At 33.3% G+C, this 23,810-nt stretch overlaps 5 protein-coding genes across 9 annotated transcripts; 3 read left to right on the top strand and 2 right to left on the bottom strand.

The window, feature by feature from the left end:
• Positions 1-1,412: 1,412 nt before the first annotated feature.
• On the top strand, positions 1,413-5,725 carry LOC106440546 (probable glycosyltransferase At5g03795). 4 transcript variants are annotated; one of them, XR_002662643.2, is made up of 7 exons: positions 1,413-2,934; positions 3,017-3,618; positions 3,697-3,809; positions 3,884-4,110; positions 4,198-4,242; positions 4,365-4,524; positions 5,070-5,725. XR_002662643.2 is itself a non-coding variant. In XM_013882246.2 (2 exons), the coding sequence occupies exons 1-2, from the start codon at positions 4,312-4,314 to the stop codon at positions 5,442-5,444; spliced, it is 588 nt and encodes a 195-aa protein (XP_013737700.1). In that variant the 5' UTR covers positions 4,249-4,311; the 3' UTR covers positions 5,445-5,725. The 4 variants fall into 4 exon arrangements, 1 of the variants encoding a protein (XP_013737700.1); XR_007315713.1 differs by having other exon boundaries at positions 1,431-3,275; positions 3,378-3,618; XR_007315712.1 differs by having other exon boundaries at positions 2,248-3,618.
• A 6,904-nt stretch (positions 5,726-12,629) lies between these two features.
• Positions 12,630-13,928, top strand: LOC106440547 (60S ribosomal protein L15-1). Its single transcript, XM_013882247.3, has 3 exons — positions 12,630-12,771; positions 12,890-13,056; positions 13,329-13,928. The coding sequence occupies exons 1-3, from the start codon at positions 12,768-12,770 to the stop codon at positions 13,770-13,772; spliced, it is 615 nt and encodes a 204-aa protein (XP_013737701.1). The 5' UTR covers positions 12,630-12,767; the 3' UTR covers positions 13,773-13,928.
• On the bottom strand, positions 13,800-15,441 carry LOC125576919. The gene is made up of 2 exons (XM_048737457.1): positions 15,433-15,441; positions 13,800-15,080 (listed from the first exon to the last, which is right to left on the bottom strand). The coding sequence occupies exons 1-2, from the start codon at positions 15,439-15,441 to the stop codon at positions 14,793-14,795; spliced, it is 297 nt and encodes a 98-aa protein (XP_048593414.1). The 3' UTR covers positions 13,800-14,792.
• Positions 15,442-16,162: 721 nt separating this feature from the next.
• LOC106440549 (pheophorbidase) lies at positions 16,163-17,635 on the top strand. 2 transcript variants are annotated; one of them, XM_048738669.1, is made up of 4 exons: positions 16,230-16,738; positions 17,001-17,055; positions 17,110-17,129; positions 17,215-17,635. In XM_048738669.1, exons 1-4 carry the CDS (start codon positions 16,361-16,363, stop codon positions 17,494-17,496), a joined length of 735 nt encoding a protein of 244 aa, XP_048594626.1. In that variant the 5' UTR covers positions 16,230-16,360; the 3' UTR covers positions 17,497-17,635. The 2 variants fall into 2 exon arrangements, with proteins under 2 accessions (XP_013737703.1, XP_048594626.1); XM_013882249.3 differs by having other exon boundaries at positions 16,163-16,738; positions 17,001-17,129.
• A 227-nt stretch (positions 17,636-17,862) lies between these two features.
• Positions 17,863-21,009, bottom strand: LOC125577316 (O-fucosyltransferase 29-like). The gene is made up of 10 exons (XM_048738668.1): positions 20,556-21,009; positions 20,398-20,488; positions 20,151-20,227; positions 19,948-20,036; positions 19,666-19,855; positions 19,394-19,575; positions 19,213-19,315; positions 18,797-19,125; positions 18,166-18,512; positions 17,863-18,090 (listed from the first exon to the last, which is right to left on the bottom strand). The coding sequence occupies exons 1-9, from the start codon at positions 20,745-20,747 to the stop codon at positions 18,173-18,175; spliced, it is 1,593 nt and encodes a 530-aa protein (XP_048594625.1). The 5' UTR covers positions 20,748-21,009; the 3' UTR covers positions 17,863-18,090; positions 18,166-18,172.
• Between the last annotated feature and the right edge of the window lie 2,801 nt (positions 21,010-23,810).

Here is a 23,810-nt window from a genome sequence, read left to right as displayed (position 1 = left end):
ATTTACAAAAAAAAATTTTCTTACATTTTTAAAATTAATTTATGGGTGAATTTGCTGAATAACCAACTTTGGCATCAAAATTAAGTGAGTGGCATTGATTTTGACGTAATGTAATAGCTATCATTTATGTCAATTATTATCCGGTTCTGCTCTTTATTCCTGTAATCATCCGGTAATATTGTATTGTTAGATATGACTTAGTTAAAATAACATAGGGTGAAGATTAAATTAAGAGTATTTTATTTGATTGAAACACATGCAGCCACATACCAATTTAATCCATCTAAGAAATTTATATTGCTGGTCAATAATGAATCACTATTATTTACGAACACATCACTTAAAATAACTCATGTCACAAATTTATTTACAACATATTTATATACTATATGCAGTAGAATGAGTGGATAGAAACATAAATTTTTTAAAAATAAAAAGTGTATAAACCCTAAACCCAAATATAAACACAAAACCCAAACATAAATTTCAAAATACTAAACCCTAAACCCTAAACTCTAATTACTAAACCCTAACTCAGATATAAACCCTAAATCCAAATATAAACACAAAACTCAAATAGAATGAAACAAAATAAATAACATAGTACATATTGGTGAAACTATAAAATCTCTATGAGTGCATGAAAGAAGTTAATGCTCACCCCACCATACCCCCTTACCTTCTAAATACTAAACCCTAAATTTTAGTCACTAAACCCTAATCCAAATATACCATAAACCCTAAACCTAAATAAATAGATTAATCTAAACGCTAATCAAGGAAGTATAAACCCAAATAGAATGTATATAATAAGGTTTACTATATCCAAACATTTACTTAGTAAATCTAAACCCTAGGCAGGAACCTATAAATCCAAATACAATCTATAAATTGTTTTCCAATATTAAACACTTGAAAGCACATTTACTTGGTTAGCATGTTGCATATCTTATACTCCATATAGTCTAAGTAGTATAGTAAACGAATATTTCAAATAATCAAATTTGTCCAACACTCGAAAAATGAATTTCATATTACAATCAATCACACAAAATGACAAAGAAGAGACCTATCAAATTTAAAAACATGACATATTATTACATTTTTAAGGAGTAGTATAGAAATATGTCTCAAATAGTATGGTAACCGTACATAGGTAGCTATACTTAAGAATATATACTATACTATTCATTTCACCAAATATAGTATAGACGGCGAGTTCATCTTCTTCAATTCTATTCTTTTTAGGCAGGCTGATACACATTCATTTTGTTCACCATCATTATTCTTCACCACCATATAGAGATCGTCTTCATCTCCTCTCTTTTTCCCGACACGATGATGCTTTTACCGAATCGCCGTCGTTGTTCTTCACCACTGGATCTGTAAAACAAAAACAGAAACGAAAACATAGTATGTAAACAAAATCATGATTGTGAGAATCAATTGATTTGAGAAAAAAATGAAAGAGTTGTTGTGTGTGCTCACCGTCTACGTTTTCATCGTTGTCTGTTCTTCACCAGTGGATCTTTAAAACAAAAACATAAATAAAAACAAAAGCATGATTGTGAAAATCAATTGATTTTAAAAAAAAAGAAATAAAAGAGTTATTGTGTGTGCTCACCGTCTATAACTTCATCGTTGTCTTTTCTTTAGAACAATTGATTGTTCTTTTGGTGAAGTATTGAAAGAGAAGAATTATGTGACAGAAGAAAATGTATGATTTTGTTGATAATCTGAAGAAGAAAGAGAAACACTGGAAAGAGATGGTGGAGTAGAGACGTGGCGGTGGTGGTGATGGATTAGAAGATGTGGCTAAAATTTTTTTATATATTTTTTAATTATTTTTGTTAGTATGTTTCACCGGTAGGTTGAAAAGGGTAATATGTCAATAATCTATAATGTGTACAGTGTATTTTGAAAAACCATGATTTTTAAGTAGTGGATGAATTATAATTTGTTTGATGGATGTATGATGCAATTCCCCTTGATTTATTAGATCAAATTATGATGTAGACTATAAAATAAGTCTACCAAGTAGATTTCTCTGAAGGTCTACAGATATTTAGATTTTTTTGGTTACGTGTAGACTTATGAATTACAGAATCATAAAATAATTTTTTATTTTTTATTTGGTCATAAGAATTAAATAATATTTTACCATCTTTTAGGTTGATTTTGCATTTTATTGAATATGTGTGCTACTTTTTGATTTAAAATGAATATTTAGGTTGTTTTTAGCAAATTCCTCTCGTTTAAAATTGGATAGTTACAATTTTTTTACTGATTTTCTTTAAAATATACTTGTAATATATGCCAAAAAAAAATATTGTATACCAACATTTTTGTATCCAATTATTTCTATCAAAAATTTCGATTGAGATTGTACTCCTATAATTCAACACTCGACGTTGTTTCAAATTAGTAATGCTGATTTTCTTCTTTTTTTTAATCTATACTATATTAAAAGGGATATATAATCAACAGGGAGAGTGTCCACGTCCTCAATTTAAATCAGCCAATAAGAATTATTCTTTTTACCACGTATGCTATTTTAGCCCAAAACATGGAAACCAACTTCGATTGTGATTCATCTTCCTCGATTCCAACTGTTTTTTTTTCTTCAAGTTTTCATTCTTCAACGCCTCCTACGGTCCTACCTAATTAGGGTGTGGAAGAGCCGTCTATTCTCTTCATCTCTTCGTCTCTTTTTTTTTTTGCTCAAACATCTCTTTGTCTCTATCTCTTCCTCTCTGTCTCTCTCTCTATGTCTCTCTTCCAATGATGAATCCACAAGGCCATCCCGAACCTGATTCCGAACCTCCTCCGACGATACCTTCGAGTCGGTGGGTGTTGAGATGAGGAATGGTGAAGAAACTAAATGTGTTTTTCCCTTGACGAGTCTCCTTTGCGGTTTGGTGGGTTGATTGAAAAGTTAAGGTCTTTTGATCCTGTTTTGTGTTCTAATTCTCTGTAGTTAAGGCTTTTTACTGAGAAAATCTTTTGGGTGATGCAGATCTTTGATAGTTTTCAGAGAAGTATCAATTTTTATTGAATTGCCTTTGTTGGTTTGTGAGGTTTGTTCCTCTGTTTCGCCGCCGCAGAAGGAGAGGTTTATCCGAGGAATAGGAAAGTTTGATCTGCGGCAACGAGATGGAAGAAGCTTGGTTTCGTCTGTGTTATCTCTCTCAAACTAGATTTGATTTTGAAATGGCTTGAGGAGATGAGAAAAGAGGACGAGGAGAGGAAGGTTTATATAAAAGGAAGGACGAAGGGTGAGAGAAAAGAAGTAACTTCGAAATTGTCATTCACCCTCCAAAAACGACTACGTCAATTATGGCAGTTGAGCCGCTCATTTTCTCTTTAATTATCAATAGGGTGACACAAAGGGATCAGCAAAAGGTGGGGATGCAAATTCAAAGAAAGAGGTCAATCAAGCCAAAATGGCCAGGTACAGACACCTGGTCTTCCCTATACTCGAGTTCCTTCAAGAGCATCAACTTTACCCTGATGAGCAGATCCTCAAGTTCAAGATCGAGCTTCTGAACAAGACCAACATGGTTGATTACGCCATGGACATCCACAAGAGTCTCGACCACACAGAAGACGCTCCCCAAGGTATAATAATCTCTGTGAAAGTTTGCCTCTTTCGTCTTTGTTGGTTGATTGGTTTATCATGAATGTTTCTGGTGATAGATATGGAGGAAGCGGCTGCATTGCTCGTGACGTTCCTTTTGAACCCTAATGCTGTCCAGGAGCTAAGAGGTGATAAGAAATACAATCTCCAGATGCTGAAAGAACGTTACCAGGTTGTGATTTTGTGTTGTTTCGTTTGTGTTTAGTATGAGGAACTCAGTTTTGATGTATAATATTTTTTTATCAGATTGGTCCAGACCAGATTGAGGCGTTGAATCAGTACGCCAAGTTTCAGTTTGAATGTGGGAATTATTCAGGTGCCGCTGATTATCTTTCCAGTACAGGACTCTTTGCTCTAACCTTGAGAGAAGTATGAGTGCCTTGTGGGGGAAGCTAGCATCTGAGATATTGATGCAGAACTGGGACATTGCGCTTGAAGAGCTCAACCGTCTCAAGGATATTATTGACTCAAAAGTCTGCTTCTTCTAGCTTTTCCAACCTTTTGAGAGATCCCTGTTGATGTGATTTTATAGATACTAATTGGCAAAGATTTTGTTTCAGCTGCTGTTGGGTTGCAGAAGTCACGATTCTGGTGTGAGCCGCTTGGTGAGTTTTGGTTGCTTGTGTTGTTGTTTTCCTTTCTCTGATGTTCGTAGGAGAGATGCATCATTCTTCATGATGATTCTTTCTCTCTCTACAAAAGCTCATCTTTTCTACTTACCATTCAGTTCCCAGATGCTCGAGGAGACACTATATGTAAAGAACTCACACAGACACCGCAATCTCATTAAGTATCTAAAAGACTATATTGACTTCATTTCCACAAAATATCCTTTTTGGAATCGAACTTCTGGAGCTGATCATTTCCTTGCCGCCTGCCATGACTGGGTAACGTCTCCTCCTTGACATGAGAATGTTTTTAGACATTTCTGATATATCTATTGAGTTATGTAGATGCAATCTTTGAGACCATTTTCTGAAACCGTAATGTCTTTTTGTTAAATTACTCTATGTAAGTTGTAAATATGTGAGTTTTTGAGAACAAATTAGTATATGGTCTTTTGTGACATTTTATCTATGCGAGGTTATAAAGGTTGGATCACTGAGATCATTGTCTGATACATGTATGTCTTGTGACATTATGCTATGGAGTTGTAATTAAGCTTTGGGATCATTTTTATGAAGGTTGGATCATTGAGATCATTTTTCTGAGATCTATGTGAAGTTATGAAGGTTGGATCATTGAGATCATTTTTCTGACGAATGCATGTCGTTTGTAACATTTTGGTGGCATTGTAAATATTGTGAGATTTGAGATCATTTTTTTAGAATATTATATGGTGTTTTGTGACATTTCGTCTATATGAGGTTATAACGGTTGGATCATTTAGATCATTTACTAATAAATGTATGTCGTTTTGTTACATTTTCAGGTTCCATCGGAGACACGCAAGCATTTTTCCAAGACTATAAGGGCGTTGTGTAACTCGGATGTTAAAGAAGGCTTTGTCTTTGGAAAGGACACATCTCTACCGGAGACATACGTTAGATATCCCAAGAAACCACTAAGTAACATCGGTGGCAAGTCTGCGTCCAAAAGGCCAACAGTAGCTTTCTTTAATTTGCTGGTCAACCCGATCACGGGTACGTTAGGCCAATACTACTCTCTTACTGGGGTGAACAACAAAGATCCTGACCTGAAAATTTTCGGGAAGCTTCTGAGGTCTAAAGGAAACAAGAACTATCTTCAGTTCATGAAGACGAGCAAATACTATTTTCTATGGTTGTGTTCCAGTAATCATATCTGATAACTTTGTGCCACCTTTCTTCGAGGTTTTGAAGTGGGAGTCGTTTGCGGTTTTTGTGTTGGAGAAAGATATACCCAACTTGAAGAAGATTTTGATGTCTATATTGGAACGTAGGTATAAGCAATTGCAGATGAGAGTGAAGAGAGTACAGAAGCATTTTTTTGTGGCATGTGAAGCCTGAGAAGTATGATATGTTTCACGTGATTCTTCATTCTGTTTGGTTTAACCGAGTTTTCCAAATTTCGGTTTAGAAGTTCTTTATCAAACAAACAATTCATTTATACATTTTTTCACAGGATAAATCCAATAGGAGTTTTAAATAAAAAAAAATTAGTGATACATTATATTGTTTACTACATTCACGAGCCAAGCAGAGTCGCATGTGAACTGAAACTGCAATGATCAGAAAACCAATCTCAGTCTCAGTACGTAATATTTCTGGAGTTATCTTCCTAAAGCCTATCTTCTTTTTATGAATTCATGGTAATTCATGATCAGATGGTGGTGTTTGACGTGACTGGAGACATTTTTCTTTATCATATGTTTTGTCTGTCTCTTAACATAAACCTTATCATTTCTAACTTTCAGTGTTTTTAACTTTTCACCAAACATATACATAGAAATGTATTTTCTATATCTGTAGACAACGCAGCATGGAACAAAGGAGTCGACGGAACTAGGATAAGAAGTTTTTTTTTTGAGAACAACTAGGATAAGAAGTTTAGGATAAATATTAAATAATTTACATGGGTTAAAACTTTAGATTACCTAATTGATATTTTAAAATTCACGCACATTTAGGTTGTATTAGGAAAAATTCATTTCCAAAAAATTAATTTAAATGAATTTAGTTTCATTTTAAAAAGATGTATGGTTTACTCAAAATTATCACTTGCATCATTAACATTTAAATTAAATTATACGGGCTCAAAAAAAAAATTATCATACAAAAGAAATTGCATTTCAATTTTACTGAAATTAGCATTTCCCCCTTTTAAAAATATTTGAATTTTTAACATGTGGTAAATATTCCCTACGAATTAGAACACAATAAAAAAAACTTAATCAACTGCAACAAAATTACACTGTGCAAAAATTACAGCTTTCTTTTGTAAAAATAACATCCCTTATATATTAATTGAGAAACTTTATAACTTCTTTTTGTAGCCACATGTCATCATTATGATGATTCTTAAAATCACAAGATAAATATATTGGTTCATCTAATTATTAATAAGTTTTTTATTAAACTAACCATAAATTCATTATTAATGTTCTTTATTATTTCCTTAACTAGAACTTATGAAATTGCCTAATGTGGCTAAAGTATATATGACAATTAATGATTTTGAATAATAAAGATTTGATAAAAAATACTTTATCGTCTATCTTATTTGTTTAATTTTGAACTATTAAAATAAATTAAACAACCACATTAACCATATAATAAAAAATAAATTTTCTGTATATGTTATATTTTAAATTTTTAAAAACGAATATAAATTATTAAAACTGTAAAAAATCTAACATTCAAATTTTATGATCCATGGTTTAAATTTTTTTATAAACAAATACAAATTAATGATTACAAAATTATAATATATAGAAGTCTGCTGAAAGAGCGAGTTAAGTTTTGCTGCACGTGCAGCTGCTGAGCTTTCAAGCAAAGAAAGGATGAGGATGACGATGCAGAGTTTCACAGAGTCGCCGAACTCATCCTCTTATGATAATATAAGAAATGAACCTTCACATAGACATAGTAGATCAAATGTGCAAAGCGGAGGTTTTGTTAAAGAAGAAATGCCAAGAAGCAGTTGCAGGGAAGAAGAAGATCAATCTACTACCAGGGCAGAGCTTTCTAAGAAAAATGTTGATGAACAATCATAACATGCTTCATGGAAGAAAGGTCATTCTCGAGATAACTCATTGGAGATGAGGCAGAATGATTCCTTTGCTAAAATAGGCAGAGCAAAGCAGCAGCCAATTAAAGATGATGTCAACGATAGCTGTTCAGCTCAAGAAACAGTCAAGCTTGGCTTCATCGCGTTCACACACAAGCTATGTTTCTGATGACAATAACGTCATCTTTGAGGATAAACGATTCCAGAGCACTATTGAAGATACAGAGAGAAATAGTCGTGGTCCTGATGTTGCTCCAGTCATGGTCACGGCTGACAAAAATATATTATCAGTTTTTGTTTTATGCTGCCTTAGTATCTCAGTTAATATTTTAAAAATTAAAAGTAAGTCTATAAATATAAAGGTTACATTATTTATGGATTGGGTTTGAATTTATGAACCTTTAAAAATATTTTATAAATGATTTTATACATTTTTAAATGATTTATAATGTCAGTTTTATTTTTTTCAGAAATTTAAAGCATTTATGAAAATAGTTATATCTTAAAGATAAATTTAAATAATGATATCAAATTTGGGGTAAAAGCTAAAATTAAAATTCTCTCAGAAATCATAACATACATTTGTTTCTCCAAAAATTCTAAAAAAGGATGTTCTTGTCTGATTGCAGCTTCTAATGTTTTTTCCTTCCATATATTTAAATTTATATTTTCAAAAGAAATTTTGGTTCATACACTATTATGCGTTGTAATTAATTAGAAAAAAGTTTATCCATATATAATTGTATTTCAATTTACAGAAGTCCAAAGCCACATAAGACTTATTTACTATAATGTTATCAAAATTCTATTAGAACAAATTTACAAAAACAACATTTATACACTCTAAGAAGAGTTTTTTTTTTGTTTACCCTAGAGCCTGTCATATCATATTTTTTTTTTTAGAAAAAGCAAAATAACAAAAATTTGCTAAGTCATATTTTGTTTTTAAAATAAAATAAAAAGTAAAATTTTTTTTTAAAAAAATAGTACAAGCTGCAAAAAATGAGTTTTTTTAAAACATTATTAACGCTGTCAGTAAAATTACACTAAACCCTAAAATCTAACCATTAAACCCTAAACCTTTGGGTAAATCATAAATACTAAATCGTAAAAACTAAACAATAAATCCTAAACACTAAATTCTAAACGCCGTCAGCAAAACTCTAAAACTTAGCCCTAAACCCTAGGGTTTAGGATTTACCCTATAGTTTAGGATTTACCTAAGGGTTTAGAGTTTACCCAAGGATTTAGGATTTACCCAAGGATTTAGAGTTTACCCAAAAGTTTAGGATTTACCTAAAAATTTAAGGTTTAGTTTTTAGGGTTTAATGTTTAGGATTTAAGGTTTATTGTTTTGATGACGGCGTTAACAATGTTAGAAAAGGTTTGTACTATTTTTTATTTATTTTTACTTAAAAAAATATATGATATAATTTGGCAAATTCTATTATTTTGTTTCTTTTTTTTCAACTACTGAATATGAGCTTGCAGACTTTTATTGGTTGGTGAATAAATAATATTTCTAAGAAATATCAAAGTACGGATCAATAATTTTTTTATAATTAAATTATTGGTCACTAATAATAGTATTTTTACGTCACTTCTAATTAATATTAATATTATTTTATAATTTAATATTTTTACTATTTAATAATGCATAGATAAATTTTAAACAGTTTCAGTTCTAAAACAGTTATCAATCATCAATTTTATAAAATTTACGTAAAACAATAATAATAAATGCAGGTGCATTATTGAACAAATTTGTTTGTTCTGAGCCTCGAGAGGATCCAACTAGCGCCTAATGACCGTCAGGTTACTCTTTTTCATTTCATATCATTGAAACTTATTTGAGATTAATATAAATAAAATTTTAAAACGATAAATAAAATTTTAAAACTAAATTTCCTCATTTATACAAAATATTTACCATAAAAGTAAAAATAGTAAGTTGCAATTGATTAAATAAAAAAACTTAAACTAAAATTAAGATAATAATTTACATGTGAAAAAAATATGAAAAAAAAATTAAAAGTATATTATCCGCGCGTAGCGCGGAAAAACGATCTAGTACTAATAATCCTACTATATAAAAGGTACTAAATTTGAGACTCATAGACTATGCCACATCAACCAAAATATTTATATCCAATAAAAGTGCCACATCATCAAGATTTACATGTCATCATCTAACCCCATTAAATCTGTATCTATTCATTTCTCTAACGTTTCCAGTATAGCTCCTAAAGACAATCCAAAAACCTTAAAGACAACCGTTCAGCAGCTCCGTAATGACCACTTAGATTCCTGAAAACCTTATTTAATAATTAAACATTCCAATGTCAGATGCCCCTTCGATTTCCCCAGCAATATATATATATATATTCCTCGGGTTATCGATCTTGCACTACTCCATAGGCCAGCAAAAAAGATTCCAGATTTTATGGCTTCAAAATCAACCTTCATGGTTCCATCGGCAGTTTCCAGTGAAATTTGGGACGCTCATTGGCATTGAGCTGCTCTTCCTTGACGATAAGGTACAGCCTCATATTCTCAAACCAATAAATTTGTTCCCCTTAATTGCAATTGATATGAATTAGTGAAAATGTTCTTGAAATTATTTTTGGTATGTGTTTAAATTCCTTGAGATGCTTCATATGTTATCATGACTCTATTCTTGGTAATGATATTATCGTGACACTTTCTGATGGACCTTTTGTTTTTGCAGGCAAAACCTTGCAAGAGTTTCTGAGTGGGCAGAACAAGCCTGAGTGTCTCAAATGATGACCTGAAGGTATAGTTTAGTAAATTTAGAAATCGAGGATTTAGGTTTCTCTGGAAACACACGACAGCTTTCGTTGATTATTACGAGATTGACGATGCCCTACAGACAAGAAGCACGAATGTCAAGCAAATGGGTGGTAGTTACTTGCATGATTTTCTTCGACCACAAGCCCCATATAGTAAGATCTCTTATGACATAACTTTTGATAATCAAAAACACTATAACAACATATTTTATTCTGAAATAAAGTTGCATTTTATTTTACCTTTAAGAACAATTAGCTGGCTCTTACGATAACATGCATTGTGAATTATAAATCGCAGGTTAATTTTAAAGTGTTTAAAGTAGTTTGTCTCATGTTGCTAATGATATGTATCTGTTATAGTTGTTTTGATATTTTATTATATGCTTACAGTATCCACACTGGTACGAAGATGCCAAAGGAGATGACCACTCAAGTAAGGTTTTATGGATTCTTTTTAGGTGAGATCAAGAGGCAAACAATTTTTTTCAGTGGTGTCAAATCAGACTAATGCAATGAAAAACTGGATTTGGGAGTCATCTGTTTATGGAAAGTGCAGAATCAAACAAAAGTGGTTTACTCATCTTGCTCTAATAATATTAGCAACAACAAACATGTATGCAACTTCTCCCTTTCATCCCTTCTCTAAATAATAAACACATTAACAACTAATGTAGTTTCCATCCCAAACATTGTCCACGCCTTGAAAGGCAACTGTTACTCACGTGCCTGAAACCAAACTTCTTATACAGTCTCACCAACTTCTATGCAACCACTCAAGCAAAGACATGTTCAAGTCCCATTCTCACTATATGATTCATTGACAAAATCATCTTTAAATGTAGTATCTAATTAATGATATTTTAAACAATTTCTCAAAATAAGCTACCAAAGAAATCAAAAGAAAAATATTTAAAAAAAAAATTTTGCTAAAAAAAATATCTAAAAAAATAATAGATATATATATATATACTAACTTATCGAAACTAACTTCAAAAGAGTCCAACAAAACAACAAAACAATGTTAACAAGTTTTATTTTACTGTAGATTACATGATAATCATATTCCCAAACTAAATTAGAAAAAATAACAAATAAAAAACATCAATAAGAAATTTAACTTGATATGGAAGCTCTTTGAAAAAGAAACATGAAAATGTTTAGCTAATAGTTTTTTTTTAAACATGTCTTAAGGAATGCACAACTTAAAAATAATCATATTTATCAAAAAGAAAAAATCAATGTAAAAATAAATTAGAAAAGGAAAATACCATCTAAAATTAGTTGATATCTATGCTAAATTTTTGAAGAAATAACATGAAATATTTTTAAATGAATCAAAGATTATGTCAAACATACGGAAATTGAATATATCAAAATAAAATAATAGTTGTCAATATAATTAACCTGATAAAAGTGAAAGAGAAAAGAAGATACATGGAGAAAATATTGAAAATAAAACAATAAAAACATCAAATTATTAAACAAATAAATAAAATTTTGAAATACAAAATCTATCAATATAACAATGTTTTAAAAAGGGAAATACCAAAAATACCACATTCCTAATACTAGGTTTTCGGAATATGGAATTTAGGATTCGAATAAATATATAAACGAATAATTATTTAGAAAATTAAAAAGTAGTTTCCAAAAGATAATTAAAAAACAAATTCAAAAAAAATTTATTATAAAGTTCAAATTTGAAAAAGTATAATTCAAAAACATAATTTTTTATTTAGTTAAATAATTATTTATTATATATACAAAGCAAGGTCTTTTGATTCTTAATGAAGATGGTATTTTTGAAAATGTCTATTTAGTGAAAGTAAACATGAATAGTGATACCAATAATGTAGTAAACGTGGAAAATTTCTTTTTTAAAAATATTTTTTTATTGAAGGTAAACATGCATAATGTACCAGGTGGTAAATATGAAAATTTCCCTTTAAAAGTTATAATGAAATATTTCATCTATAATCACCTGCATTATTGTTTTAAACATTCCAAGCTTTTTTTCTCTAAATTAATTCAAAATAATTTTAAATATTCAAAATAATTTAAAAGCTAAATTTTTTATAATATAGAATCCGCGCATAGCGCGGACAAGGATCTAGTTGTTCATAATAGCTATTCTCTCCGTAGTTGTTGCCATAATAATCCCAAAACAATATAAAAACACTGGGAACCGAAACTCAGCAGAATAGAGTCTTGAAAAAAATGCTGGCAAAAAACTATAGTTTGCATTTTGCAACACCAAGATCTCCCAAAATCAAAAGTGCATTGGAAAATGGATCCAAGGAAACAAGAGAAAGAACGCCGAATAAATATTCCAAGAAAAAAAAGATGGAACACCAAGACACAGATTATTCTAATCAGTGTCATTTAGCTAACATGTAAACGTAAATAAATATCTATCACGAGGGAACCGAACCATCAAATCAACCATGCTAGTATACTTCTTGCTTTTATATGGTTTAATCCAAACTTTCAAGCCCATACATAATGGGCTTTTATATCATTAATCAGTAAGCCCAGTTTCTTTAAAACCCTAGTCCTTTTCTTTAAAGCCAGGGAAAAACTCTTTGTTGTGCGGCTCTGCGCAAACTTCGAAAATGGGTAAATCCTTCTTCTCATTTTTCCTTTAGATCGATTTAGCGTTTCAAATGATGTGTTGTGTTATGGATCTGTAATTACGAGCTAGTTTAATAATTAGATGGATTTTGGTGAACACTAGGTGCTTACAAGTATGTGTCTGAGCTATGGAGGAAGAAGCAGTCCGACGTCATGAGGTTCGTGCAGAGGGTTAGGTGCTGGGAGTACAGACAGCAGCCTTCGATCGTCCGTCTCGTCAGGCCTACTCGTCCCGACAAGGCTCGTCGTTTGGGTTACAAAGCCAAACAGGTGATTTTTAGTTCTGCTTCCAAAATATGTTTTGTTTTTCTATAAAACATGACTTTTATTGGTAAAAGGAGTGTAGATAATTACAACATGTTTTTGATATTCCTGTGAAGTTGCCTTGTTAGTGGAGAGATATTGATGTTTATTGTGTTTTTTAAACAAACATTTATTCTTACTCACTCGCTGGATTTACACTTGTCTGAAAATCTAGCTCTTGTTCTGATTGGTACCTTAAACTCTGTTACTAATCGTGTTGGGATTTTAATGAATGACAGGGGTTTGTGGTGTACCGTGTCCGAGTGAGACGTGGTGGACGCAAGAGGCCAGTGCCAAAGGGAATTGTGTATGGTAAGCCCACAAACCAGGGAGTCACCCAACTCAAGTTCCAGAGGAGCAAGCGTTCCGTTGCTGAGGAGCGTGCTGGAAGGAAACTGGGCGGCCTCAGAGTCGTCAACTCCTACTGGCTCAACGAGGATTCAACCTACAAGTACTACGAGATCATCTTGGTTGACCCGGCGCACAACGCAGTGCGTAACGACCCGAGAATCAACTGGATCTGCAACCCGGTGCACAAACACCGTGAGCTCAGAGGACTTACGTCTGAGGGAAAGAAGAACAGAGGACTGCGCGGAAAAGGTCACAACAACCACAAGAACCGCCCGTCTCGCAGAGCAACCTGGAAGAAGAACAACTCTCTCTCCCTTCGCCGTTACCGTTGATTGCTCTTTTGCGATCGTTGTTACTTCTATCTTCGTTTAGGTTACATGTTGTGTTACTGTTTTATCTCTTGCTTGATGATGACTTTGTGTTTTTTTGCAAATTTTGGAGACTATACAATTGCCTTCGGATTATGGTTTTAAACGAATACCTTTATATTTGCTTGCGTTAATACCGTTACATCGTTAGTTCAGTTTTAGGTTCAATCGTGAAAGTTCTTGTTTATCAACCCAATTCGCAACTTGATCTTATATTATGAATATATATATATATGGGCAATCGAAATATATCAGCGATGACTAACTCCATAATTTTTAACAAGTATGTAAATTAGTAGAAAAACTCAGTTTTAGATCAATATACTGTATTTTTCTTCTAGTTGTAACAAAAACAACAAATTAATGTTTATCAAACAAGGTTTTGCTATTTATGAAAAATATGAATCTGTGTCACATTGTCCAGAGTTACTCTTGATACAAAACACTTGGTGTCTTTTGAGTTTTGACATTTTGTCTGCTCACTGAGTTGACAAGAGCATCGAAAACTCGTTGTTCCTACAATCACAAACATTAGTCTCTTAGCATTGTCATCCTACCAAACAAGGTGCAATTCTTACTCCAAATCTTTGACATGTTCTAGTTAACAGATTTTGTAGTTTGACCTATATTCCTACCCCTATTGATCTACTATTTTGAAGCTTTGAATATAATTCTAGTTTTAACACCGCAGAAAAACAGAAGAATCAAATTACAAAACAAGAAGGTACATTAAAATGAACGAATCTCAATATCAAATATTATCTTTCCACCAAAGACAAGAGGTTGTGTTACATAACAGATCTCGAATATAACCTAACCAAGAAGAAAATCAACATTTTCTTAGGTTTATGACTTTTACACAATCGTAGATATCAATATGTCATCATCATCCTAGTCAAAAATCAAAACTTTGTTCCTGAAAAGTAAAAGCCAAGACTGTTAGTAACAATCGTTGAGGATGATAAAACTCTCAGAGTTACTTGACTAGCAAGCAAACCTTCCTCTACATAATAATACCCTAAACAAGCGTTTAGAGTAGGAAGACGAGGAGGGGACGCGCTTGTTGCGGAACATCATGTAACCAACCGGTAACACGACGCCGATCATCATAACCGCCGCTCCGATCAAGTACCGGAATATACTCCGAGGCTCAGATAATGTGAGATATGGGATTACGCGTTGAGCGAGGAACTTACCGGCATTATAATAACGTCGGGAGAAGAGGATTTCACCTTTCGCCGCCCGGTGACGAAACCAAACGAAGAGATCTCTCTATATGACGACTTCTCTCCGGTGAGAATCGTCTTTTTTTCTAATGGGCCTTTACTTTACGGCCCAATATATCCTTACTACAATTTCTTAGTGAGCCGAAACCTAATTAATGAGCCTAATAGTTTTGGATCCCATAATATAATACTGCCTCATGAATGTCTTTACAAGATTTTTTTTTGTCAAAAAAAATATATATTATTTATATATTCTATTAATTAAAATTATGTTATTGAATCCCTATAAATTTAAAATTAGTAAAAATATATTTTAAAAATAAAATGATGAATTTATTAATTAATCTTTTATTTTAATATATTTGAGAACTTCGTGACAAAAAAAAATATTTGAGAACATAAAACATCTATTAATCCGAAATAGAGGAATTTTTTGTTTCAGTATTCATGTATTATTAGATTTTTTTTTGAGAAAAAGACTAGGATATCACCAAACCAAGTTTTTGTTCCCAAAGTAGCACTCAAGGCTCAAAGTCACAAAAATAGGTTTCATTAAAGAGGTAAATATACACTTATACCCCTTGGGTTAATTAATCCAAACCTTAGGGTTTAGAGTTTTTTTTTTTTTTTTTTTTTTTTTTTTTTTTCCTTAGGGTTTAGAGGTAAGGGGTGGGGTTTTGGAATTAGGGTTTAAAATTTTATAAAAAATAAATATTAAAATAAAAAATAAAATTTTAAAAACAGTTTCAAAAAGTATTTTTAAATTATAAAAAAAAATTTTGAAAAAAAAATTAAAAAATAATTCGAAAAAAAAATTCAAAAAAAAAATTATAAAAATTTCGAATCTGAAAACACATAATCTGAAACTATAAAAAAATTTATTTTTTTTCATTTTTTTTATTTTTATTTTATTTATTTTTATTTATTTTTGTTTGTTTATTTAATTTTAAATCAATGATATTAGGGAAATTTTACCCTTTAATGAATGTTATTTTTGTGACTTTCTCCTTCTAGTGATATTTTTGAGACATAAACTTCAAAAGGTGCTATTGATAATTGCCCTTTTTTTTTTATTAGTCTTTTTCAAGTTCACTATCGAAACATAATCTTTTGTAATGTTCATTTTTTTGTTTGTTTTGGACCTTTGGACAATTTTTATAAGAGAGACGATAAGTTTGGTCCCACAGGTCGGAGAAACAGGTAAGGGGTTGTAATCGTTATCTCCAAAATGTGAACCAAACCACGTTCACTTTTGGTGTTAAAATTAAGTGGACGAAACTTAACTTCAAACATCTACTCTCTAGAGTAAGTGTGTGAGTGACTGCGATGGGAGGAGACGGGGGTGATGAGCCAATAATTCACTTTGTACTCGTTCATGGAGCCTGCCACGGTGCTTGGTGTTGGTATAGACTCACCACTCTTCTTCTGTCCGCCGGATTCAAAGCCACCACCGTCGACCTCACCAGTGCCGGCATCAACCTCACCGACGCTAACACCGTCTTCGAGTTCGACCATTATAACCGTCCTCTCTTCTCTCTCCTCTCCGATATCCCTCATCACCACAAGATCATACTCGTGGGACATAGCATCGGCGGAGCAAGTGTCACCGCAGCTCTCTGCAAGTTCTCAGACAAAATCTCCATGGCCGTTTACCTCGTTGCTGACATGGTTCAACCCGGAACCACATCTCCTCCTCATTCAATAGTGAGTGACTCTTTTCTTGACTTATCAGTTTATTAGACATGGTTTATGTAGGACGAGCCCATGACTTTCTAATCATTTAAAAAACATTTGCACTAATTGGTTTTGAATCTTTTGATCAATGTCTAAAAACCTGTTAAGTGGTAATCAGTGTCCAGGGGCCGTCTTGAAAAGTTAGTTTACATATTAACCTAATTTTATAACACTGGTTTTGATAATGACATATTTTAAATCTATGTATTAAACTATTGTGAATATTTTAAAGATGTCTGTGGGAGAAGAGGAAGACATATGGGAGTTTACATATGGTGAAGGCGATGATAAACCACCTACTAGTGCGCAAATGAAAGAAGAATATAGACGGCATTATTTCTATAGCCAAAGTCCTCTTGAGGTTACTCTCTTACTTACTTCTCTAATCATGTTTCAGTGCGGTGATCAGATATATATATATATGGTTGTTGTTGCATTGTTGGTAGGATGTAATTTTGGCGTCTAAGCTGTTGCGACCGTCTCCGGTAAGGGCTTTGCGAGGTATTGATAAGCTGCCTCCAAACCCTGAAGCAGAGAGAGTTCCTCGAGTTTACATCAAGACTGCTAAGGATAACCTATGTGACCCTATACTCCAAGACCGTATGGTGGAGAAGTGGCCACCGTCTCAGTTGTATACACTGGAGGAGAGTGACCATTCTGCTTTCTTCTCTGTCCCAACTACCTTGTTCACTTGTCTCATCCGTGCTGTATTTTCTCCTGAGCTATAATTTCAAACTTCATTTTTTGTTTGACCATGCCTCATTCTCTGTACACTCTGTTGATTCAATGGTAGGAATGGCTTGGGGAATAACTATTGGGAGGTGATTTGTTGTGAGATTATTATTTTATCAAGTAGTTTCTCGTTTAGTATGCGTCTCATTTGAGTTTAAATAAGCTTGAAAACAAACCATGTCACAGTGCTTCCAAAGACTCTTGAGATAGGACCAAAATAAAATAATCAAACTTGAATTGACAAAACCAACATGTTTCTTTGATTCCAAAGAAAAAAATACAAACAGAAAATGTTAGGGATCAGAGAGGAAAACTTGATTTTACACTTCAGGAAATCTAGGAAATACAAAAAAAACAAACGGTTGAAGACAAAAAAAAAACTAGATTTGAAGTAATAATATAAGACAAAATACAAGACAAGAGATAGTTTAGATGGTTCAAAACCAGTAAAGAAACAAAAGAGAGGTGGGTTATGTATGCCTATTCGATAGAAGTATCTATAAACACTTTGAAGCAACAAGTAGCTACATGGGAAGCTCCTATATACCTCTCTCCTCTAAATGTGTTGTTGATCAACTCTCCTTACACAGCTGAAACAAAATAACACTTGTAGTTAAAACCATGTAGATTATAATGGTAGTATGTTACAGTAAAATCCAACGAACCAATCTACTAGTCTGGAAAGACTTCGTCGCGCTCACTGTCTGCTGAAGACAAATGACCATGTCCAGAGCTGGTGTTGTTGTGGACCTCTCCTGGTATGTCTTCTTCTTCTTCATCATCCGTTGAGGTTTTGTCGTAAGAGAAAGGTCTCTGACAAATGCAAGCTTGCGGGTACTCGTGGAACTCACCCCGTCCTGGTTTGAACTCATCAGGATCTCCCATGAATCCTCGCTGACAAGATTTCACTTTCTTGGCGAATGTTTGCCACTCCATCTTTTCCCGGTCCATGAACAATGCACTAAGCTTCTTCGCATTTGGCCTTATGGTCCTCTTATGCCCCATGTACCTCCTGCGATCACATACTCAAAAGTGGTTATTCTCATGTCTGATGATTAATAATATACTCCCTCCCTCCAACACAAAATAGATTTTTTTAGTGCTTTCACACATTGAAAAAACACATACTATTGTCAATAACTTTTAGCTAATTATTTTTCTTGAAGTTTACAAAACACACAAAAAAATTCTATCTTTGTGAAACAATTTTTTTCTAAAACATCTATCTTAATGGAACGAGAGAGTATGTGTTAACGCAAGAGCTCTAATGGGGGAACAAGTAGGAAGGACTGTTACCTTCGGCCTGCAAGAATCTTGGCCATATTTCCATTATTATTAGTAATAAAGACATCACTTTCGTCGCTGACTATGTAGTCAATGGCAGCAAGGCGTGAAGAGAAGGGAAGCATAGGCTTGAGCTCATCATTGGCAAGCATTTCCTTTGTGTAAAAGTTTGGAAACAGCTCTCTGAGTGGTCTCAGTGTCTTTTCACCGCCATATATCTCTCCAGAAGCAACATATATGTATGTGTTATTAGCAAAACCAAGAGCACGCAGCATTAAGCCCACTTCATGAGGGGTAAGTGGGCATTTCCCACGCTTCCTTTCCTCTAGAGGGTCCAGATCCTGCATTGATTTGCTTAGTGAGATGTTTACATAAGAAAAGGATTTGGGATTGTAAGAAAGTTATGCAGAAGAGATTGGTGCACTCACAGGCAAAGTGTCCCATCGTTTTCTTATCTCTGCCAGCTCAGCTCGCTCTTTTTCACCGCCCCCAAAGTCACAACCAGAGAAGGCTAGCATGTCAGGCTCAAACCTGCAATAAACGAATGTATGAATGAAGTCATCACATGAAGGAAAGACCATTAAGAAGAAAAATCTAAAATGGGAGAACCTCAAGTGGACAGCTATAAAACGTTTGGCCATCTTTCTCATCCTCTTGACCACTTTCATTCCAACTGATTGTATCCGCTTTGTGAATCTTAAAGCATTATAGTTGACCCTGCACCGCAACTTTTGCATGTCTTCGTCTAGATCATTTGCTAGTCTGTAGTCAAACTTTGTCAATTGTAAAACCTGCAAGAAACATGAATAAGCTCCACAAAACAATAGAACTTTTGGTGACTGCATAAACAAATAGATTCTTAGGGTGAAGCGGAGTCTTACATGTCTTCTCGAGAGAATTGGCAATACTTGGTCGAGATAATACTCAGGAGTAGACTTCCGAGGCACACGCATGGTGTAAGGAGGTTTCTCCATGGACCGCATGACTCTGTCAGGAACTCTCTTTACTATAGTTACATCTTTTGTGAGGGAAGAGATGAACCAGTTAACGTCAAAAATGTCATTAAAGTCACTACACAGAAAACAAAAAAAAACAAACTCAGATGATGCCTAATAAGGTAACTGAACATCTCCATTTAGCAAAACTTGCTTAGAGTTTTTTACCTGTCATCTTTCCAATAAGAGTGGTGATCCAACTCAGGTACAACTAAAGTAGCATTAAGAATCCGTGCAACAACCACTGCATCTGTTATCTGATCATAAAGAAAGCATTCAGTTTCGAAAAGACAATGAGCAATACAAACATGTATACTCTTCTATTGGGCATATCCTAACACATTTAATCTTTGAGAAATAACGTCACTTACTCCTGTTCTTTGCTGGTTGAGACCTCCACTGGCTGCAATCAGCAAATACCCATTAGACTTATGCTCCTGAACAGCAGCTGCATGATGAGAAAACAAATTAGCAAGTTGTGCCTTTTTTAAAACCAAACTCAAAAAGGGCAGAGCCAAATTTGCTAGTAGATCAATAAAGTCACAGACTTTCTCCAACTAGAATCCAAAATTAATTCGAAAAAAGACATAACTTTTCACTTTATGATCTAACACTTACGTGGGAAGCTCTTTCCTCTCTCACTGCATCCATAGAAGAACTTGGAGTACTTCGACTTCCACACATCAATAGGTTCCTTACGGCTAATATCCTGAACACATCCAATCTCAATAATCAGAAACAGAAGAGTGAGTGATGAAAGTAAAGAAAGGGTATACCAGTAAGCTCCGTTTGCTTAGCTGCTGAGCCCACTCGAGGTGGGAGACAACGTGGCCGGTGAAGAGAGAGATGACACCCAAGGAGAAAAGCATGAAACCGCAAACCCATTTACACATTACGGTCCTCTTGGGCTGCCCCGAGAAAGATCTCCACTTCCATAACCCCCCGCTCTTGAGCTGAGCTACCCCCATTGATTCAAATGACTTCTCACCACCACTTTCATTATTACTGAAATGCCATCCTCCCCCGAAACCCACCAAGAATCGGGAATGTTCTTGATCTGAGGTTGTGCAGATCGGAGGATTAGGGTTTTGAGGAAAGCGAGTAAAGTATGTGTAAGGATCTCTCTCTCTCTCTCTCTCACTCTGTAAAGTTTTGAGATTTTTAGAGATGGTGAAGAGACAGTGCGTGCAGGCGTAGCCTTTTTGTCCGAGCAAAGTATTTGTTTTCTTTTCAGAAAGCGAGCAAAGTATTTATTCTTGAGAAAATTATTAATCACCTGAATTAATTAAATTAGTTAACTACTACTCACGATAACCAAATCAACACAATCACGCCGAAAGTGATATTGATGTTAAAACCGGTTTATACTCCACTTACTAGTTAAGTTTGGTTTAAAAGGCTTGTTGGTTAAGTTTGAACCACAACTCAACATCTACTGTATATGATTAGATTAACTTTTCTAATATTTGATTTTTAGCATTCTACATAAAATTTAAAATATCTATTTTATATTTTCAAAAAATAACGTTTAACCTAATAGCAAAATAAATTATAAAATGCAAATTTGTATAACTTACAAAATAGACCAATTGGTGCACAACAACAAAAAAATACAAAATAGACCAATTTTACATTAGAAAATAAAAATGTGATTTAATTTGAAACAAAAAAAATCTTCTAAAATGGAATTAGGACTTTTATCTTTTATAGAAACAATAAAGAAAAAATAGTAATGTTTCTTTCTTTCGTTTTTGGTCAAATAGTAATGTTTTTTCATTCATGGCTTTTTGGAAACATAACAAAAATAGATTGAAGAAGAAGAAAGCACAGATGTACATGAGATTCTGGAAATTTCAGTTGTGAATTTAAAGGTAGTTGTAATGAGATCACGTGATACTCAGTATCAACCCACGGGTCAGTCGCAAACCCACCGGCAAGTTATGATCATACGATAACCAGGCCAAACCAAATTGAAAATTACTCTTATGTACCGTTTTCAACACCAACTAGGCCTTTTTTAGTATATCAAGCTGGTTTTATTTAGTTGCATGATAGGACCACTGATCAACTTCCTGATATTTAGCTTAATTAATATGGTCACGTTACGTAGCGCAATGATTAATTAAGTTAGCAATTAATTAGCGTGGATATAATTCTTTTGTCAGAATATTGGTGGCATACAATCACTGCCAAAGGAAAGTCAAATGTACTTTTTATAACAACAAATAGTCAACTGTTTAAGAAATGGTGCTGTAGTTTTTTTTTTTTACCTACACTCTCTCTCTTTTCCCTCTAAAAATACCAGATCTAACAAACAAGTTGAGTTTTGATCAACTATGGTGGCTCCGTTCGCACCAGAGCTGAACTCCCTTTGTGATTTACTTTTTTTTAAACGGCTATGCACTGTTTCGTCTTCGGGTAACGAGGCCCATCAACGACATCATCGAAGTGGACTAGTTATGTTTTTGGTTCATTCGGGTTGTCTCCATTTTCCTTTATTGATGATGGGTTAGAGATCATCTTCTTTTTATTGTCGGTTTGTGCCTAGTTGCAGCGGTAGTTTTCGGTGGTCGTTGCTTCTGCTGGTTTTAGATATGGTTGTCAGATTAGTTTTGGCTGCTCTTTGGAATGATGGTATATGTTGTTTTCGTTTCTCTTGCCTATGAAAAATAGTACTTTGGAATGGATACGCTCTTCAAAAAGCTATTTTGTTTTCCTTCTCTTGTCGTCGATACCTTCTCCATTTATCCTTCTCGCAGTCATCTTTGTGGGTTTCTCTCTGTGTTTGCGAGGGTCCCTCTGCGTTAGCCGGTTGAAGGTTTGGAAATTGCGAGTTCTGAGATATCTCTATTTTCCTAAGGGTGAGTCTTTAATTTGTTCTCTCTCAGAGATGTTCGAGTTTGTGTTGATTAGTGTTGTAGCTTCGCCGGATTAAGAAAGAGCATCTTGTCTTCGTTGGTGGTATGCTTTTGTGACATCTGCTGAGTGAGATGCTTCGGTGTCGAAGCCTTCTGCTCCATTGGACTTCAACATTCTAATCTTATGTTTTGTTTAAAAGATGATGTTTCTCTAACTAAGTGCTTTGTTCTGTAATTTTAATCATTTTGTTTTTCTTGTTTTCCATATGTGGACTTAGACTTGGGGGATATTTATGTTTCTGTATGCTTAATGTCTGTATTTGTTCTTGTTCATCTTGGTTTGCTAATGAAATTTACATAGGAAAAAAAGACGGTGAGTTTTTTTGCTAAAGAATTATTTTCAAATATATTTAAAACAATGAATAAAAGTTGCAAAAAAAAATATTTTCCAGAACTAATATATTTTCTTTCTATTTATGTGCTGTAGATTTACTTTCAAAGCTAAAACATGATTTGGTTATAAAGATTCCAAATTAAGTACTTACCACTCTTTTCAATCAACCTCTTAATATACTAAAATATTATTCGTTAGATTTGATTCCACTAATAAATTTGAATATCCGTAAAATTTTGAATCGCATTAAAATGTGATATCTTAAAACCCAAAACAAATCACAAATATTATTTAGAAAAAGTAGAATATCCAATCTTGATTTGTGTACGTATATAGATGTATAATGTAATTATGTATAAGTCATTATATTCATATGTACAATTTTTGTCCATTTTTAATTGTGTGTTTTAAATATATATTTTTGGATATTCCAGACCTAATTTAATTTATGTGATTAACCTAATTTTAGAACATGAGTTTTTTATTAGGCTCGCTAATATTAAATTGTTTGTGTTTGCTTTATGATTTCTTAGTTTGTTAGTCTAATCATTTTATATACCTTTACTATGATGTATGATGGCATATGTATTTAATTTTTACAGTTATATTTATTTTCTTTTAATTTATTTAATACAAATAAAGTATTAAATCAAAAAATCCGTCAATGTATAAAAAATTATGACTATCCGGATTTTCGATCCTAATTTTTTTCGGATCAAAATGGGCGCAAAAACAATTATTTGATTGGAATATGGTGAATCATGAATATACCGACTTTC

This window comes from Brassica napus, chromosome A8, assembly GCF_020379485.1.
Source record: "Brassica napus cultivar Da-Ae chromosome A8, Da-Ae, whole genome shotgun sequence".
NCBI classification, from domain to species: Eukaryota; Viridiplantae; Streptophyta; class Magnoliopsida; order Brassicales; family Brassicaceae; genus Brassica; species Brassica napus.
Note: the sequence above shows the minus strand (reverse complement) of the source record. Positions and strands in the feature narration are given on the sequence as shown.

Bases quoted from the DNA above. Each gene is read 5' to 3' on its own strand.
- LOC106440546 (XM_013882246.2), top strand. From the start codon at position 4,312: ATGATGATTCTTTCTCTCTCTACAAAAGCTCATCTTTTCTACTTACCA. The intron at 4,525-5,069 runs GTAACGTCTCCT...TTACATTTTCAG, and splicing joins TTGCCGCCTGCCATGACTGG to GTTCCATCGGAGACACGCAA.
- LOC106440549 (XM_013882249.3), top strand. From the start codon at position 16,361: ATGGGAGGAGACGGGGGTGATGAGCCAATAATTCACTTTGTACTCGTT. The intron at 16,739-17,000 runs GTGAGTGACTCT...AATATTTTAAAG, and splicing joins CATCTCCTCCTCATTCAATA to ATGTCTGTGGGAGAAGAGGA. The intron at 17,130-17,214 runs GTTACTCTCTTA...CATTGTTGGTAG, and splicing joins ATAGCCAAAGTCCTCTTGAG to GATGTAATTTTGGCGTCTAA.
- LOC125577316 (XM_048738668.1), bottom strand. From the start codon at position 20,747: ATGGGGGTAGCTCAGCTCAAGAGCGGGGGGTTATGGAAGTGGAGATCT. The intron at 20,489-20,555 runs GTATACCCTTTC...GGATGTGTTCAG, and splicing joins TAAGCAAACGGAGCTTACTG to GATATTAGCCGTAAGGAACC. The intron at 19,576-19,665 runs GTAAGACTCCGC...TGTTTCTTGCAG, and splicing joins CAATTCTCTCGAGAAGACAT to GTTTTACAATTGACAAAGTT.
- LOC106440547 (XM_013882247.3), top strand. The intron at 13,057-13,328 runs GTGATTTTTAGT...AATGAATGACAG, and splicing joins TGGGTTACAAAGCCAAACAG to GGGTTTGTGGTGTACCGTGT.